The sequence below is a fragment of the Danio rerio genome, chromosome 20 (assembly GCF_049306965.1).
Source record: "Danio rerio strain Tuebingen ecotype United States chromosome 20, GRCz12tu, whole genome shotgun sequence".
NCBI lineage: Eukaryota > Metazoa > Chordata > Actinopteri > Cypriniformes > Danionidae > Danio > Danio rerio.
In genome coordinates, this window is record NC_133195.1 from 9,729,548 (window position 1) to 9,748,507 (window position 18,960).

General features: G+C 34.0%; 2 protein-coding genes across 5 annotated transcripts in view; one reads left to right on the top strand and one right to left on the bottom strand.

Annotated features, from left to right (window-relative positions):
* rad51b (RAD51 paralog B) overlaps positions 1-3,509 on the top strand; it is a 93,596-nt gene extending 90,087 nt beyond the window's left edge. For all 4 annotated transcript variants that reach the window (XM_017352460.3, XM_017352459.3, XM_073932339.1 and 1 more), the window contains 1 exon segment: positions 2,657-3,509. In XM_017352460.3, coding sequence (XP_017207949.2) covers positions 2,657-2,665 — 9 coding nt within the window. In that variant the 3' untranslated portion in view covers positions 2,666-3,509.
* Positions 3,510-12,363: 8,854 nt separating this feature from the next.
* zfp36l1b (zinc finger protein 36, C3H type-like 1b) lies at positions 12,364-17,500 on the bottom strand. Its single transcript, NM_199649.2, has 2 exons — positions 17,309-17,500; positions 12,364-15,196 (listed from the first exon to the last, which is right to left on the bottom strand). The coding sequence occupies exons 1-2, from the start codon at positions 17,354-17,356 to the stop codon at positions 14,198-14,200; spliced, it is 1,047 nt and encodes a 348-aa protein (NP_955943.1). The 5' UTR covers positions 17,357-17,500; the 3' UTR covers positions 12,364-14,197.
* Between the last annotated feature and the right edge of the window lie 1,460 nt (positions 17,501-18,960).

An 18,960-nucleotide genomic window follows, 5' to 3' on the forward strand; every position in this document is an offset into this window, starting at 1 on the left:
TGTTATTTACTGTCATCGTAGCAAAAATACAATCAGTCAGTAATTAGAAATGAGTTATTAAAACTAAAGTTATTAAAACAGAAATTGGGGGAAAAATAAAACAGGGGGGCTATAATTCTCACTTTAGCTGTATGTATGTATGTATGTATGTATGTATGTATGTATGTATGTATGTATGTATGTATGTATGTATGTATGTATATATATATATATATATATATATATATATATATATATATATATATATATATATATATATATATATATATATATATATGTATATATATATATATATAAACATTGTTTTTATTATTAATGTTTAGATACAGACAACTGTAATAAAGCCAATGTTGCCATTGTTGTTTTGCTTGTCCAGTACTCATTTATACATTAATGTGCACTGAATTACTAATATTTGTGTGTCAAAACATTGTCAAAACACATATAACACATATAAAGTAAATCACACTGGCTTTTATTAAGCTAACAAAGGTTTTCAGCCACTAATGATGGTTTTCACTTCCACTTACTGTTGTGTTTGTTTGTTTCAATTCAGTTTAAAGTTTATTTCTAGTGCCTTTGACAATAATTATTGTTTCAAAGCATCTTAACACATTATTGCATTACAATCAAATTCGGAAAAGTTAAGGTTGTTTGTTACCATAACTTTATTAGATAGTAATTACTTTAACTAAATAGTAACTAATAGATTTTAACAGTTAAAGTTATTGTATATAAACATACAGTGCTGAGCATGTATATGTACACCCCTCATAAATCTATTTTTTTAATTCATATTTTTTATAGTAAGCTTTACAATATTATATTTGTGCATATACATTAGATTAGTCAGCACTGAAGCCAAATCTGGAGCTTATCTAACAAAATAACTTAAAATAAAAAGTACACCCACATTTCTATATTATAGAAAAATGTTAAATACAAATATATAACAGATGAAAAATCAAGAGAAGCAAAAAAAAAAATAAAAATAAAATAAATAAATAAATAAAAAATGTAGTTAAAATTTTGTAGATTGTAATTTTTATTTGTTAGTTTTTTTTGCAATATTTTGCCTGAATTTAATTGTATTATCTTTCAATTTCTAATATGTTTGGTGACTAAAGTAATATTTTATCAATCATATCTGTATAATAAATCTGTTTTGTTTAAATGCACCAAAATACATTGCCTACTGTATATTCACTGAGAAATGGATAAAAATATTCATTTTCAAAATGAGTAATTATGCTGAGCACCGTAGTTAACCTGCAGTTTTATAGTATATAGCAGGGATGTCCAAACTCTTTCCTGGAGGGCCGGTGTCCTGCATAGTTTAGCTCCAACTTGCTTCAACACACCTCACTGGAAGTTTCTAGTATATCTAATAAGAGCTTGATTAGCTGGTTCAGGTGTGTTTAATTGAGGTTGGAACTAAAATATGTAGGACACCAGCCCTCCAGGACCAAGTTTGGACATCCCTAGTATATAAGAAATGTGATGTTTCCTTTATAACAGTGTCTTAATGAGCAGACCGCTAAATTGTTTTAGATTTATTCAAACTCCCTTTAAAAATAAAACTTTTTTTGTTGTAAAAGTAAATAGGTTAAATATAATATAATATAATATAATATAATATAATATAATATAAAATAATATAATATAATATAATATAATATAATATAATATAATATAATATAATATAATATAATATAATATAATATAATATAATAAATTATAATATAATAAATTATAGGAGGGCTAAAATTTAAGGGGGTCTAAAATAAAAAAAAAAATTATAATATAATATAATAAATTATAATATAATTTATATGTAATAAATTAAATGAATAAATAAATTATAATATAATAAATTATAGGGGGCTAATAATTCAAGGGGGCTAATAATTTTGACTTCAACTTTATGTATGTACAGGTATGTATGTATGTATGTATGTGTGTGTGTGTGTGTGTGTGTGTGTGTGTGTGTGTGTGTGTGTGTGTGTGTGTGTGTGTGTGTGTGTGTGTGTGTGTGTGTATATATATTTTTTTTTTAAGTTATATTATAATAAATGATAACATATTATATTAAAATAAATTATAATATAATATAATAAATTATAATAAAAAATAATATAATATAATGTAATATAATATTATGTGGCGCAGTAGGTAGTGTGTAGTGTTGTCGCCTCACAGCAGGAAAGTTGCTGGTTTGAGCCCCAGCTGGGTCAGTTGCCGTTTCTGTGTGGAGTTTGCATGTTCTCCCAGCCTTCGCATGGGTTTTCTCCGGGTGCTCCAGTTTCGCCCACAGTCCAAAGACATGCAGTACAAGTGATTTGGGTAGGCTAAATTGTCCGTAGTGTATGAGTGTGTATGGATGTTTCCCAAAGATGGGTTGCAGCTGGAAGGGCATCCGCTGCGTAAAACATATGCTGGATAAGTTGGCGGCTCATTCCACTGTGGCGACCCAAAATTAATAAAGGGACTAAGCCGACAAGAAAATGAATGAATAATATAATATAATATAATATAATATAATATAATATAATAAATATAATATAATATAATATAATATAATATAATATAATATAATATAATATAATAAACTTATTGTTTCGCAGATTAATCAGTTTCATGTTTTCATGTTTTCCAGAGAACATGAACCCAGAAAGCTTTTCAAACCGAGGAACAGATCCAGGACTTCAGCCAATCAGAGTGAGGACAGGGTTCATCTTCAACCTTCCTCAGGCTGCTCCTTCTACATGCTGAAATCCTCTCTGGCTGTTATTGCTTTACATTTAAGGCCGGTAAACAAATGTCAGGACTGATGTTTTGGATGTCAGCTAAACGCTCAATGCCGTCCATTATCTCAAGATAACCAAGTGCAGTGATCCATTCGACCATCAAGGTTATTTCGATGGTCATCTGATGACAGAACATTCTCGAATGTAATATTCAGCGCAGGAAAACGAAGTGCTACCGTTGTGTTTCTTTCAAGGACAAGCCATGGTTAAACATTGCTAGAACATGTGGTGGATCAGCAGCTTGTCCTTTATGGTGACAAACAGCGAAAGACATAAGAAGGACTCTACAGGTTGACGGTCAAGCTTCTGCTCGGTCGAACATTACCTCTAGTTTTCATCTAGTTAGAAAACTGCACCATCAGTCAGCTATTGATTGACAGACCTATTTTCTCTCTCTCTCTCTCTCTCTCTCTCTGGTTGTATGATAAGACAGCAGTCCTGCACAAACGCTTCTTGACCCTGACTGGCCGTTGCCATAGCTTCAATTCCCATGACTCCTGTTCCCATGGTTCCTCTGCCTTAAAGGGAAGTTAGTCTGATTAAATGAACAATGGTGTTATTTTGGGTGGTTCCTTCTTTTTCTGCTTGTTTTGCTTTTGTTGTGTATGTGCACATTGACACTTATTGTCTGTCAACTTTATATTTACGGAGCAAGTTCTGCTTTTGAAACTCTTTTAACACTAATAAATCGCAAAACTCTCACTGTTTTCATTTTATTAGCAGGTTTTGCTGACGGTGCGAACGATGGTGACGTCTGTACCTCTCCTTCTGCAGATAAAGTCGGTTGTGACTTTACTCAACCTGCAGTGCTGAGTAGGTGTTTTCTCTGTCTATCTTTCTCTTTCATCCTCTTTCGGTCTATCTCTCCTCCCTTCCCCCACATACGCAGGCTGATAGGCTGTGAGTTGACGTGTTTTGACAGATCGTTTTAATGCTCGACCTGTGGCGATATCGCTGCCTGTGTCTGTGCCGAGAGGAGGAAAAGCCTCCTTCCTTCCAAATAAACTCCTTGATTTCCTGCACACCACAGAGGGAGATGTAAAAATAAGAGCAGAGGATCACGAGATTGGGACACAGTTGTAAAGTACAGGGTCAGCTTGATCCTTTACATCATCAGATATGTTTTTTGTGTATCCGGTCATAAGAACAGTTGAGAATCATTTGGGTTTTTCATGCTACCACTGTCAAATTAATACTTGAACAATGCAAAAAAGTGAACATAAATATAAAAATATTAGCAAGTTATAATCACTTAACATAGTTTGGTAAGACTTTAGTTTAAATACCAATTCTCACTACTAGCTAGTTTATTTGTACTTATATATTATTGATATATATTATATATGTCGCCTATCCAAGTAGAAGTCAAGTTATTTTATTGTTGCTCTTACCACTTAGATCAACCACAAGACTTTTGTCAGGCAGTGTAAAGTACATATTCTGCATTATCTTATTTTGCATCCTTAATCCTACCCAATACCTAAATCCAACTACTAGTTTATTGGCTATTAATCTGCTTGTTAAGTTGTGATGTATGAAATACGGTTTCTGGGTCCAAGCTGCTACTCATTTGAAATGAGAAAATGCTCATTTATGACCACTTTCTAGTCAAATCACACATTAAAGTGACTTAATTATATATTAAATCATGGTGTACACAACAGTCTCTGGACTTGCTGCATTACTGACACCAATGCTTTAACAGTTTATAATAAAAAGAATCACTTTCTGGCCATCAGATATTAGGCATATATATATATATGTGTGTGTGTGTGTATATGTGTGTGTATGTATATATATATATGTATGTATATATATATATATATATATATATATATATATATATATATATATATATTAGGGCTGTCAAAACTAGCGCGTTAACGTACATAATTAATTTGAAATATTTAATGCGTTAAAAAAAAATAACGCAAATAACGCAGTTGCAGTTTTTTTTTATTTCCTGTTGTGGCCGAAGTGTGTTTCGGGATTTTGGGACTCACGTGTTCATTTAAGATAATCAAAAATCGCTGTTTACATGGTAGACTCTTGATCAGTATTATCTTAATCATCAAATCTAAGTATTAGTGCCCATGTGAATCAAAGTGCCAGATGAATTTGCAAGCTGTCAAAAACATTTCTCTGCCCTTAAGCTGCGTACCTCAAATGTTTCATCAAGTTTGACATATTTCCCCCCCTTTTGTAAAGTGTCTGCTTCACGTTCCTCTGTCAGAATATTAGCGTGTTAAATACAGCCATACTTTAGAATGCTTACTTTAAGCAAATTTGATGAACGCGATTGTGCGTGTTGATGAATCTGAAGGGATCCCTCTCTCTCACCGGCACTGCGCTCGTTGTCTCTCTCTCTCTCTCTCTCTGTGTGTGCATGTGTGTGTGTTTGTTTGTGTGTGTTTGTAGTCTTCTTAAAATCCAACATGGAAAACATTTTTGTTTGTTGTTGGCATGGATTGTTTTGAAATTCAAATGGCACTTACATGCCTGTGTTTTTACTTCAGTAATAAATAAGGCATTTTGTGATTAATCATGACTAATTATAAAAAAAAAGTGTAATTAATCACATGAATTTTTTAATCATTTGACAGCCCTAATATTTTTGTTCCCAATTTCTGTTTAATTTATGTTTCTAAACATAATAGTTTTAATAACTCATTTCTAATAACTGATTTATTTTATCTTTGCCATGATGACAGTAAATAATATTTTACCAGACATTTTTCAAAACACTTCTATACAGCTTAAAGTGACATTTAAAAGCTTAACTAGGTTCATTAGGTTAACTAGGCAGGTTAGGGTAATTAGGCAGGTTATTATATAATGATGGTTTGTTCTGTAGACTATTGAAAAAATATATAGCTTAAAGGGGTTATTAATTCTGACCTTAAAATGGCTTTTAAAAAACTTTAAAACTGCTTTTATTCTAGCTGAAATAAAACAAATAAGACTTTCTCCAGAAGAAAAAATATTATCAGACATGCTGTGAAAATTTTCTTGCTCTGTTAAACATAATTTGGAAAATATTTAAAAAAGAAAAAAAAAATTAAAAAGGGGGCTACTAATTCTGACTTTAACTATCTTCAACTGTATAATATTTATAATATGTGTAAACTGTATTCTATATGTTGTAAACGTCTTTGCGTATAATGACAGTTGCAGTACTAATATCAGCAAAGTAGTCCAAAGTCATCAATACTTTTGCAGAAATGTGATTATAATTACTGCATGTTTTGACCTACCATGAGATACACATGGCATACACAATGCAGTTCATTATAAATGTTACATTTTACATAATAGCTGCATTACAGTCATGCAATAATTGCAGTAGTTTGCTCTTTTTCATAAAAGCTATGATTAATAAAAACGTATATGTTCGATAAAAAAATCTTTCTCATATCCATTATTCTCTTCACACTTGTAAATATATTGTGTCTATAGTTTTTACTATTTAACTTTTTTGTTTGTTATCTATTAAATTGTTTTCAACCATGAAACCAGCTAAATTGTCCAGTGTGAGTGTGTGTAGATGTTTCCCAGAGATGGATTGCGGCTGAAAGGCCATCCGCTGCGTAAAAACAAAATGCTGGATAAGTTGGCGGTTCATTCCGCTGTGGGGACCCCAGATTAATAAAGGGACTAAGCCGACAAGAAAATGAAGGAATGAATGAAATTGGCTGTACTGTATGAGTGTGTGTGAATGAGATGTGTGTGGTTTGTTCCCAGCACTGGGGGTTCACAAGTAAATGTACTCTCAGTGCTGGGTTGTTTGTAAGGGGATCATAAAACATATGCCGGAGTAACTGGTGGTTCATTCCACTGAAGGAAAGTGAGTGTTATACAACTGATCTCCGCTTTGTGTTAGGCTGCTGATAAGCCTGTCTGGCTTTATTCTGTGATAACAACCTCCTGGACATACTTTATCCCTGGCATAAAGAAGCGGTCTGATCATCACAATAATAAAGATATAATAATGTGCAGCGACGTTAAACATATATGCTGGGTAGAAACACAGCCAACGTTTCAATAGTAACCTACCACACAAAAAGAGTAGAGGACACACACATACATGGCCCAGGGCTTTATTATTCTTAGTGAGAAAAGATAGCGCTGCCGAACGCTTTGACGATTATCAGTAGATTTAAATTAGCCTTGATTCCTTTTTTTCTTTCTTTCTTTTGTGGAGGTGTATGCTTTTGAACTGATAAGTCTGGATACTTGTGACCTGAAACAGTTCTGTTCAGAGCCTTTTGTTTTGTTCAGCTTTGCAAGGCTCATTTAGTTATTGCACAGTCTTGAGGTTAAACCAACAACAGTTTGTTCCACGAGCTCAAAACTCGCCGAAATGCCGCTTCTGTGCCCGCATTAGTGAGAATCATTTCAGTCTTCTGACATTATGAACTCTTCTTTGTTTACTCATTGGCCCCTGAAACACTCAGAGGAAGAAAAAAAAAGAGCTGATAGAGGAATTACAAAGTCTATGGTGCGGGTGTTGCTCAACTTTGCGACTTTGGCCTTATTCCTCTCGTCTGTTCTTAAAGGCCCAGTGACCCACAGTCCCCGTGTGAATAGACACTGTCTGTTCTTGACTGAATAACCTCTACAAGTACAGTATTTCAAATTCTAGATTGCTGCAATGCTTTGGCATCTACTTTTTAAAGGGAAAAAGGAACATGCTGTTGAGTAAATCTTTCAGATGTTCTGAATCTAAAATAATAACATGCCTTTTGTTGGAATCTGACATTATATACACTCACTGGCCAGTTTATTAGGTACACTCATCCAACTGCTTGTTAATGCAAATTTCTAATCAGCCAATCACATGCAGCAGCTCAATGCATTTAGGCATGGAGACATGATCAAGATGATCTGCTGCAGTTCAAACCGAGCATCAGAATGGGGAAGAAAGGTAATTTAAGTGACTTTAAATGTGGCATGGTTGTTGGTGCCAGATGGCCTGGTCTATTTCTTTCAGAAACTGCTGATCTAATGGGATATTCACGCACAACCATCTTTATGGTTTACAGAGAATGGTCCGAAAAAAAGAAAATATCCAGTGAGCGGCAGTTCTGTGGGCACAAATGCCTTTTTTTTTTCAAATGCCAGAGGTCAGAGGAGAATGGCCAGACTGGTTCAAGCTGACAGAAAGGCAACAGTAACTCAAATAACCACTAGTTACAACCACTTGTTACAAACTGAGGCAACAATTCACACAGACTCACCAAAATTGGACAATAGAAGATTGGAAAAATGTTGCCTGGTCTGATGAGGCTTGATTTCTGCTGCGACATTTTGATGGTAGGGTCAAAATTTGGCGTCAACAACATGAAAGCATAGGGGTCCAACCCATTACTAGTAAGGTGTACCTAATAAAGTGGCTAGTGAGTGTATTTAGGAAGCAAAGCCAAAATTTCATCCAGTTAAAAAAAATAAGAAGAAACAAAGAATAACAGTGTTTCTGGCTTGTCTTTAGTAAGCAGAATGGACATTAGTAATACCACAAATGCAATTTCTCTGTGTGTGTGAAAGATGAATACACTTTTAAGATAAAAATGATTCATGTGGAGGCCAAACTGAACGTTTATTAGTGATCACTCTAGTCTTTAGTGTCACATGATCCTTTAGAAATCATTTTAATACACTGATTTAGTAACACTCTACAGTCAGTGCTCTTTTGTTAGCAATAGTTACCCTGTAAGTGCTTCTAAGGCAGTCTTGGTTAACATTTAATTTAACTTTTAACAAATTAATTTTATTAATTGTTTATTGGAATTAACCGAGCTGTTTGTTCATTAATACAATGCATTCATTTATCTTCTTTTCGGCTTAGTCTCTTTATTAATCAGGGATCGCCACAGCAGAATAAACCGCCAACTCAGCACATATTTAACGCAGATGCCCTTCCAGCTGCAACCCATCTCTGGGAAACATCCATACACACTTATACACTATGGACAATTTAGCCTTCCCAATTCACCTGTACCGCATGTCTTTGGACTGTGAGGTAACTCGGAGCACCCGGAGGAAACCCACACGAAAGCAGGGAGAACATGCAAACTCAGAAACGGCAACTGACCCAGCTGAGGCTCGAACCAGCGATCTTCTTGCTGTGAGGCGACAGCACTACCTACTGCGCCACTGCAACACCCCAATAATATAATGATGATTAAAAAATAAAAGAGTAAATTAAATAACTGCTATCTAATTAATCTTGTTTTAAAATGTTACCCATTTCCTACCATGTTAAAAAGGGTTATGCCATATATTATATATTTATCCACATATATATATATACATAACTGGATGAAAATTACACACACACACATATATATATATGTATATATATATATATATATATRTATATATATATATATATATATATATATATATATATRTRTATATATATATATATATATRTATATATATATATATATATATATATATATATATATATATATATGTATATATATATATATGTATGTATATATATATATATATATATATATATATATATATATATATATACATACATATGTATATATACACATATATATATATGTGTGTGTGTGTGTGTTTATATATATATATATATATATATATATATATATATATATATATATATATATATATATATATATATATGTATGTATGTATGTATGAATGTTTGTATGTATGTATGTATGTATGTATATATATATATATATATATATATATATATATATATATATATATATATATATATATATATATATATATATATATATATACATTTTTACAAAAACTATTTTACAGAAGGGGGTAGACATTTTTAGAAATATATTTTTATAATAATATATTTAGAAATAAACAGAACAGAAAAGCATTATGTTGAAGAGGAGTTATAGTCAATCCATTCAGACAAAAACTAGACAAATATATATTTTGATCATTCATGTAATCTAAGAAATATGAAATAGAAAAATATTTAACAGTGTTAAACTGGTCATTAAAAAAAGAAATGTCAAAAAATAGTATATACATATATACTAATAATTAAAGGGTATTGTGTTATTACAGTAGTGCGTTATTACATTTTTAATAATGAAAATAAATAAAAGTAGAGCATGGTTAATAAATATTTTTCAATGTGAGGTAACTATTTCTTTAAAGACTGAAGGCTAAAGCATTGAAAAGGCTGAACTTTGTACTATTCGGATGGCCATCTGGCTCCTATCTTCTGCTATGATTGTATTTATGATCACAGCTTTCCTCAGGAACTTTCTCTCTGGAAGGAAATTAAACTAAAATCCAGTGAGGACTGACAGTCCACGGATGCTTGTTCAGTGACGCAGGGAGCAAACATGTAGAGCGCTAGTCCTTACTGTTGCTGCAGTAACAAACTGTATGTTCTCAAGGGGCCTGGACTTTTTGTCTGGCAGCCCAGTCATTGCCAGCGCTTTTGAAAACAGCACAAGAGATTCAAGAGGCCATTTCAAATCATTAATATCAGGCCAGGGCAGAATTTCGATTTCCTGTGTTTGAGCATTTTTTCAGGAAAACAGTTTTCAGCTAGTTCATTATCAGACCCCCGTCTCATAGTGTACCGGGATCAGTGAGGAATGCGAGTTTGTGCCTTGTAGGAATCAGAATTTATCCAGGGGGAATGTCCAAAATATGGCATGTAATAACAAGCCCAGCTGTTTGCATTAGAGCTTAGCATCAGGGCCTGCACCCTTGCTATGCCAAATTCACACACACACACACACACACACACACACACACACAAACATAAAGCTGTTGATGTGTTCTCATCATATTTAAGAAGCTTATCAGTAGCTGTGTTTCCATCCTCTTATTTGTATATTTTGGAACATCGGCTCAATCTCACGGCAGTTCGTAAATTTGTGAGTGTAAATTTTGTAAATTTGAAAAAGTGGCTAATTCATGTAAATTCGTACGATCTAATTCGTACAACTTAGTATGATTTGCTCATCACCCAATGACGGTTTGGGTTAGGGGTGGGATTAAGTGCCATGCCTCCTTTTTAAAATTTTACATTTTCGTACGATTAAACTTGTACAAATACGTACGAATTAGCCACTAAACTGTCAAAACGTACAATACTTACGTTTCCTCGTGAGATCAGGCTGGAATATCACATAAAAAAATGCTTAATAAAAATGCCAAGATGCACGGAAAATGCACTTTAGAAAATGTGGATTAAAAAAAGTATGTACACAACTGAGTAGAATAAAATTAATCCGATGAGGAAAAATGAGCAAGAATAAAAACACATTTCTCAAATAAATTCCAGAATGCGCATCAAAAACGTTACTAATTATGCAATAACAAAAAATTGATGTGATGAATTGCCATATGCACATTCAAGACTTTTTAAGTCATTCTAAAATCCGGTCACACTTTACAATAAGGTTCATTAGTTAATGTTAATTTACTCACAAGAACAAACAATGAATACTACATTTACTACTGTATTTGTTCATGTTAGTTAATGAAAAGTAGTTGATTGTAAGTTCATGTTAACTCATGGTGCATTAACTAATAGTAACAAGCATGGACTTGGATGTTAATAATACATTAGTAAATGTTTAATTGTGATTAATAATTGCTGTACAAGTGTTGTTCATGATTAGTTCATGTTAGTAAATGCATTAACTAATGAACCTTATTGTAAATGTTTAAAATCTGTCATCAAAGTGGTTCTGAATCATTAACGAATCTTGAGTGTCTCTAAAAGTCATTGTGTGTTAATTTTTTCATCTTTTACTGCTCAAGTAATTTATTATACATTATAATAAGGTATTGTAATATATATGGTCACAGTTAAACTCAGAATTATTCAACCCCCTTAATTATTAGTCCTCCTGTTTTTCCCCCAATTCTGTTTAATAGAGATTTTTTCAACACATTTCTAAACATAATAGTAGTTACAATAACTTATTTTTTAATAACTGATATATTCTTTGCCTTGACAATAGATATTATTCAAGACACTTCCATACAGCTTAAAGTGACAGTAAAGGCTTAACTATGTTAATTAAGTTAACTAGGCAGGATAATAAGGCAAGTATAATGGTAAATTGTGTAATGATGGTTTGTTCTGTATCTAAATATGACTATCGAAATAAAATATAGCTTAAATAATTTAGAACTTAAAATGGTTCTTAAAAAAATTATAAACTGCTAGCTAAAATAAAACAAATGACTTTCTCCAGAAGAAAAAAAATATTATCAGACATACTGTGTAAATTTCCTTGCTCTGTTCAAAATCATTTTGAGAAATATTTAAAAAGAAAAAAAATATATCTAAAGGGGGGCTAATAATTCTGACTTTAACTAAATATAAATATAAGGCCCAATGTGGCTTTTACTTGCACAGCAATTTTGCTTTTGGATGTTTGATGCCAGTTTATCAAGAAGTGACGATTTTGACTCATTGGATGAAAACAGTGCTTTATTTGCCAATGTTTTATGGAATGTTCCACTTTTGCGCATAAATCTAACTCCCCTCTTTGTATGATGAAATCAAAGACGAGGCCGGTTAGCTTATAAATAGATATTTTTATTGGTTTAAACTGCAATCTGTCGTTACAAAAGAAAACATATTGTTGTGAACAGCAATAGCTGCAAACATAGGACACATTCAACTGTAGTTCTGTCAATGTCAATCCTGTTAACCTTGAATTCCTGCTAAAATCTAAATAACGACTCTGGATTACAATCCTAAAAGGTACAAGACTCTCGGAATGTACTGTTAGGCACTTGGAAAGTAGAAGTGGTCCAAAATCTGTAAATAAATACGAATTTTGAGTCATAACAAATCAAAAAAACACATGCTTACTGGTGAACACATCATGGTTTAAAACGGGCGAAATAAATACACAAATGCATATTTAACAATTCCCTTATAAACCGTCTGTTTTAGACATGTCGGATCAGAATGTTGCGATCAGAGGTTTGGACCACCGCGGGGGTCGTGAGATTGGCACTATAATGCATTTACTGTCTACGATTTGTTCATACTGAATTGAGTCTTGATGAGAGGATCCCAGTCTAAACATGAGATTTATAAAAATCACAGGCACAGGACTGTTATTGTCAAGACAAGTCTGTTTACATTCTAGACGGTCGGAGCCAAATAATAAAGGATTATAGAGGCATAAACATCCTGAAACTGCAGTCCAACATCAGGGAGGAAAATAATAAATAAAATGCAAAAAAATCCTCTTTGCATTCTCATTTTAAATTAAGTTTCACTTTAAAAATAAATCAAAACGTAGTTACAAAATGTCATTGCAGTATAATATATTAACTGTTGAAACTTAACGCAAAAAAAGGTCTTCACAATCTTACGATTAATACGGAAGATCATAATTTAACATAAAGGAAAATATATTCTATTGTTTCATTATCCAGATAAATACAAACAAAATAAAAAAATGCTTACAATCAGCAATAAATACATTTTTGATAAGTTAAATAAGCATTGACAAGCAAAACTTTCGGTTCGAAAGTTCTCATTTTCCAAACAGAAAATACCAACAAGAGTTGTAATGATGCAATAATAACGTTATTATAACAATAATAGGGGAAATACGATATTGAAATAATGATATTGAAACATTTCAACCAAAAAATTAGTGGCCACTGAAGTCATATCTTTAGTGGTAACTCCAACAGAAAGATTAAAGGAAGGACCTCTTCTCTCTTACATAATCCAACAACCAGCGGACACTTTTTTTTTAAGAGTGAGGGATCACATGTTCTAGGGATAATTACCACGGTGACAGCACATTTAGCACCACTAGGCATACTTTCAGAATGATTCATACAACTCTCAGATGGGTTTGATTCTTTTCTTTAAACCTTTTCTACCCCGGACAATAATCACTTTGATTGGAAAAGTAGGAAAATAATTAGTTTGATAGGCACTTTAAGTCCCGATGATCTACCAGCAAGGATCTCCTGCAAGAAAAGTGGCACCTTTAGGTCTGATGTTATAAAATTCAGTAGATTCTTTGAACAAGAAGGTCCTTGGATGATTCAGGAAACCGCACTTTAGTTTGAACACCACAACCTAAGTATGGATTTAGCATGTTCCAGTAGGCCTTGAAGGGAACAGTTCTGGTTTTTGCATTACGTCAGGCATGTTAACGACGTCTAGGGAGGCACGGGTAGACACTTAAGTTTGATGCTACAGGGGGGTAGTAAGTTCTGATTTGACTCAGTGGCTACAAGAACACTGTACTTTAGTCCACTTCTCTGCTGTAAACAAAGCAAGGACAGGAAGGGATTGCTAGGAGGAAAATTACTCTCTCATTCTCGCCAGCTCTCCATGCCTTCTCTCTCAGGCCTAAAACCTCTCGGGAAAGATTTTAATCGTCAGAGATGGAGAGTCTGCTGAAGATGGGAAGGCGACGCGTTGCATCCAGCAGTGGTGACTCAGATCCGCTCTGGCTGCCCAAGCTGCTCTGGTAGCCTTCCTGGTCGGAAAGGGAGTCTGGAGGGCTTGGTGGAGACTCGGACATGGGTCTGAAGAAGGAGGTGGGTGAGTGAGGACCAGGCAGATCGGGAATGGTGGTACCACCTAAACTGGGTACAAACAAATTGGCGAGCTCTTGACTTGAGAAAGCAAACGGGTTGCTGGACCACTCGTTGAGGTCTTCTGCGGAAAACAGGGGCGGAGGTGTGACAGAGGTTGGGCTGTCCTGGGAACCACCTGAGCTTGGGAAACCGGCAAAACTGAAGCTGTGATGAAGACGGGGGCGCTCCATCTTATTGAACGATGAGAGAGGAGGGGGTCCGCGGCGCTCCTCGGCATTGTGGATGAAGTGGCATCGTGGCCCATACGGGCAGTAACCAATGCTGTGGAAGGTGCGGCAGAGCTCGGTCTTATACTTAGGGTGGCGATTTAGACTACGAAGCTCGTGCATCCCATGAGCAAACTGGCACTTGTCGCCGTATTTACAGGTGCCGTTCTCTTCGAAGGGTCTGCAGAGTTCGGTCTTATAGCGGCTTGAGTTGACCTGGCCATTTCCATTGGCACTAATGCATGTAATGCTGCTTGGCCTCAGACGTTCCCCGTTTTCGGAGAAGGACCGGTCACGGAAGCGGTTCTCCTTGTTGTTGCTGCTGCCGTTTATGGAGGCCGAGTTGTCCATCTTGAGATTGTTTATAAATTGGTTCTGTGTTGATTTGGAACTGGTAACGGACACAGAGTGGCGGCGCTGATAGAGTCCCACTGAAGGGGCACCCACCACCTTCCTGTCCAGCAGGGTCCCGGTGGGGGTAAAGGAGGAATTGGCACCCATGGAGGGGACAGACTGTAAATGGGGACTGGAGAGGGGACTGTTGAAGGTCATCACCTTATTGTTCTGCAAATGAAGTAAACAAAACAACGTCTCAAAAATTGGCATGATTGTTACTCCCTTTGCTCCACATACCATCAGTTGATGTTTATTAGCAGTTTTATTACTTAGTGATGGTGTTTTGTGTCTTAAGGTCAGGTCTAGGGCCTGAGTTCTGCTTTGAGGCTTGTGAAAAGATAACACTAACAGCCCTACACTTTTTAAAGTACTTTAAAGGTGAAAGGTTTAAGTCATATACGAGGAGTCTACTTCATTTATTTTTTATGTAGCACCTTGCAGCAATAACACAATGATTATTGCATAACTACTGATTTAATGCCTAACTGCTGAAAACACAATCAATTATTCGGTCTCTACAAATTGAATGTAAGGAAAAATTACAGTACATAAACCAATGTACTTGGGATAAAAACACAGATCATCATTTGTTATTATTGTAGGTCTAATGTCTGACAGACATCTTTGGCCATTTCCCCCCTCATCTAGATGACTGTGTCAAGCTTTGGTAAATCACGACAATCAAACACACACAGTCAACTTGGCAATAGGTTAAACAAAACTGAAATTCAGCTATTTACTTCACTTGAAAATACATTTTATACCAAATGACAGCACTGTGCCACACATTAAAGTCATAATTGACTGAAAATATAATTATCTGTCATATAGTGATGCAGTTGTGATGCCAAAACCCAAAATTGAATTTGTTGGCATTTCATAATAAGGGAATTTTTCAACACGTGAGTACAATAAGGTCTGTATTAGACATAGTTTGAATATATTTCAACATTTTGCTCTGCTATATGAATTACACAATAAACACATCTTTTGAAGATGTTTCTTTTTCTATTGTAAGCTACTTAAAATTGATGTTTAGGTTTTAAATCTGTGCAAATTTTTTTGGGGAACATTTTTTTCTCCATTTTACACACATACACAAATATATATATATATATATATATATATATATATATATATATATATATATATATATATATATATATATATATATATATATATATATATAAACCAGTGCCACATATCATTGGCTCCGGTGTGTCACGTGATAACAATTAGTAAAAAAAAGATTAAAGGTTAAAAATAACGGCATTTTAAAGCTTTAATTCACTTTAAGTTACCATATGACTCAAGACTTCTCACAAAATTGTTCAACAGTCACATGAACAACTTCATTGATACTTTTTTTGAAGATATATGTTTAAAACAAGGGAATAATCAAAACACTGCCTAAGGACATCAGCCCTAACATCTAACTGTTACTGATGTATATGGGTGAGTCATGCCTTTATTATTTTTTTAGTTAGATTAACAATACGTTTTATGTGAGTATGACTTTTAAACGCCTGTTTTGAGACCATTAATTTAGGTTTAATACTACCCAGATGTTTTGAATGAAAGAACTGCGTAAACGCCCCTTCAAGCGTTCTGCTAAAAACTAATGTGTTTTAACGTCAGGATAAAGCTGCATGTTCACAATAGAGTTATGCATGGTTGGTTCATATACACATTTATATGTTCGGAGCTGACCTGTAGATTATTTAAGAAGCACAATTAAAGTCACAGACGACAAATCAATCAAAATTCATGTAAAGTTCACTGTGGTTAAAAAAAGGTCAAGAATGAGATGTAAATCCATCTGAAGTCTAACCACTGCTTTCCATAATGGAGAACTCCTTGTTTTGATTCAAACTCTGCGCAGACGTGTGGCCTTTCCTGCTATGTGTAATCCCTACGAGAGCAAGTAATGCACAGCTTGATGCAACTAATAAGTGATGGTGACGAATAAACGCAGCTGAAACTAATCTTTTAGATCGCCTTATTTCTTTCCTTGTCGATTACCAATCGATGACTGCAGATCATGAGAGACAGACGGCTAGATAAGTTGCAAGGGCAAGATACTCGCCCTACTCTTCACACACACACACACACACACACACACACACACACATAGGCTACACTCAAGCCAGGAAAGTTTGACATCGGTGTTGAAAACGGCATCTCAAGCACCACTGCGACATTTTTGTAGATACTAATCTCTTACTCGCTCATACAAGCTGATGGAATTCTTTAAACTATTTCCAGAAAAAGATAAATTACCTTATTCGTCACTTCGTAGTCGAAGAAAGAGGACACAACGGCAGTCATTGTCGAATCGGGGCTGGCTGAAAATTCTTCAAAGTTGACAAACATATGGTTTGTTAAGGCACGGTGGGAGTATTCCTGTGTTTGAAGGGTCTTTGATATAGTTCTGCCCCGCAGAGAGCCCCCTCTGTCCTGCCAAAACTTGCGCGCATATCCTTTATAAAAACTTGCGCAGTCTTCCTGGCGGAGTGGGCGGGTGTGTTTTCATCTGACCACGCCTCTTTTCCGCACGTCTCCTCTCTTCTCTTTTGACGTGATGTGTGGCGCTACTCGACTCGGCTGATTACGAAACTTCATTTCGCCTCACCATAAATTTAATCACTGCCTGGAGTTTTCCCGGACGTTTAAGTTAACCAGTTCAGTGCTTTTTAGTTCTAGCTGGAATATAAACAGTGCATAGTTCATTTATTTATTGGAAAGGAAAGAATCTGAGAAGTGGAAACACGTTGCATGGATGAATCTTATTCTCGAATATTAGTGAACAATTGGTATGATATGAAAGTTTAAAAAAAAAGGAAAGTTAGATATTAAACTATATATACATTTGAAGTCAGAATTATCAACTCCAGTTTTGATTTTTTTTTTATTATTATTGTTTCTTTTTTAAATATTTCCCAAATGATGTTTAACTGAGCAAGGAAAGTTTTAAGTTTTTAAAAACCATTTTAAGATCAGAATTATTAGCCCCTTTAAGCAATCTTTTTTTTTCTGATAGTCTACAGAACAAACCATCGTTATACAATAACTTGCCTAATTACCCTAACCTGCCTAGTTAACTTAATGAACCTAGTTAAGCCTTTAAATGTCACTTTAAGCTGTATAGAAGTGTCTTGAAAATATCTAAATATTATTTACTGTCATCATAGCAAAGATCAAATAAAACTATTATGTTAAGAAATGTGTTGAAAACATCTCTCCGTTAAACAGAAATTAGGGAAAAAAATAAACAGGGGGGGCTAATAATGACTTCAAATGTGTGTGTTGGTGTAATATATATATAATAAGGTTATGGTAATTAGGCAAGTTATTGCATAATGATGGTTTGTTCTGTAGACTATTGAAAAAATATATAGCTTAAAGCGGCTAATAATTCTGACCTTAAAATGCTTTTTTTTTTTAAATTACAAACAGCATACATGCTGTGAAAATGTCCATGCCCTGTTAAGCATTATTTGGGAAATATTTAAAAAAGAAAATTTATTTCAAAAGGGGGCCTAATAATTCTGACTTCAACAATATATATATATATATATATATATATATATATATATATATATATATATATATATATATATATATATATATATACATATATTGTAGTCATGGGAAGTGGTTATTTTAAAAAAAAGTCAATGTAATTTAGGTGCAGCTGTGTAATAGGCTATAGTCTAATATATATTATATCCTATGTCATCATACAAAACAATTGTAGTATTTAAAACTTGTTTTCATAATGCTAAAATAATAAATGATTAGTTGCTACACCATTATAATGAGTCTTTTAATGAGTGATTAAGTTTTTTTTTTTTTTTTTTTTTTTTCAGATATGCCTGACAAGATTTTCTGATAAACTAGATTACATTATTATGCTGGATTACATTTGAGTG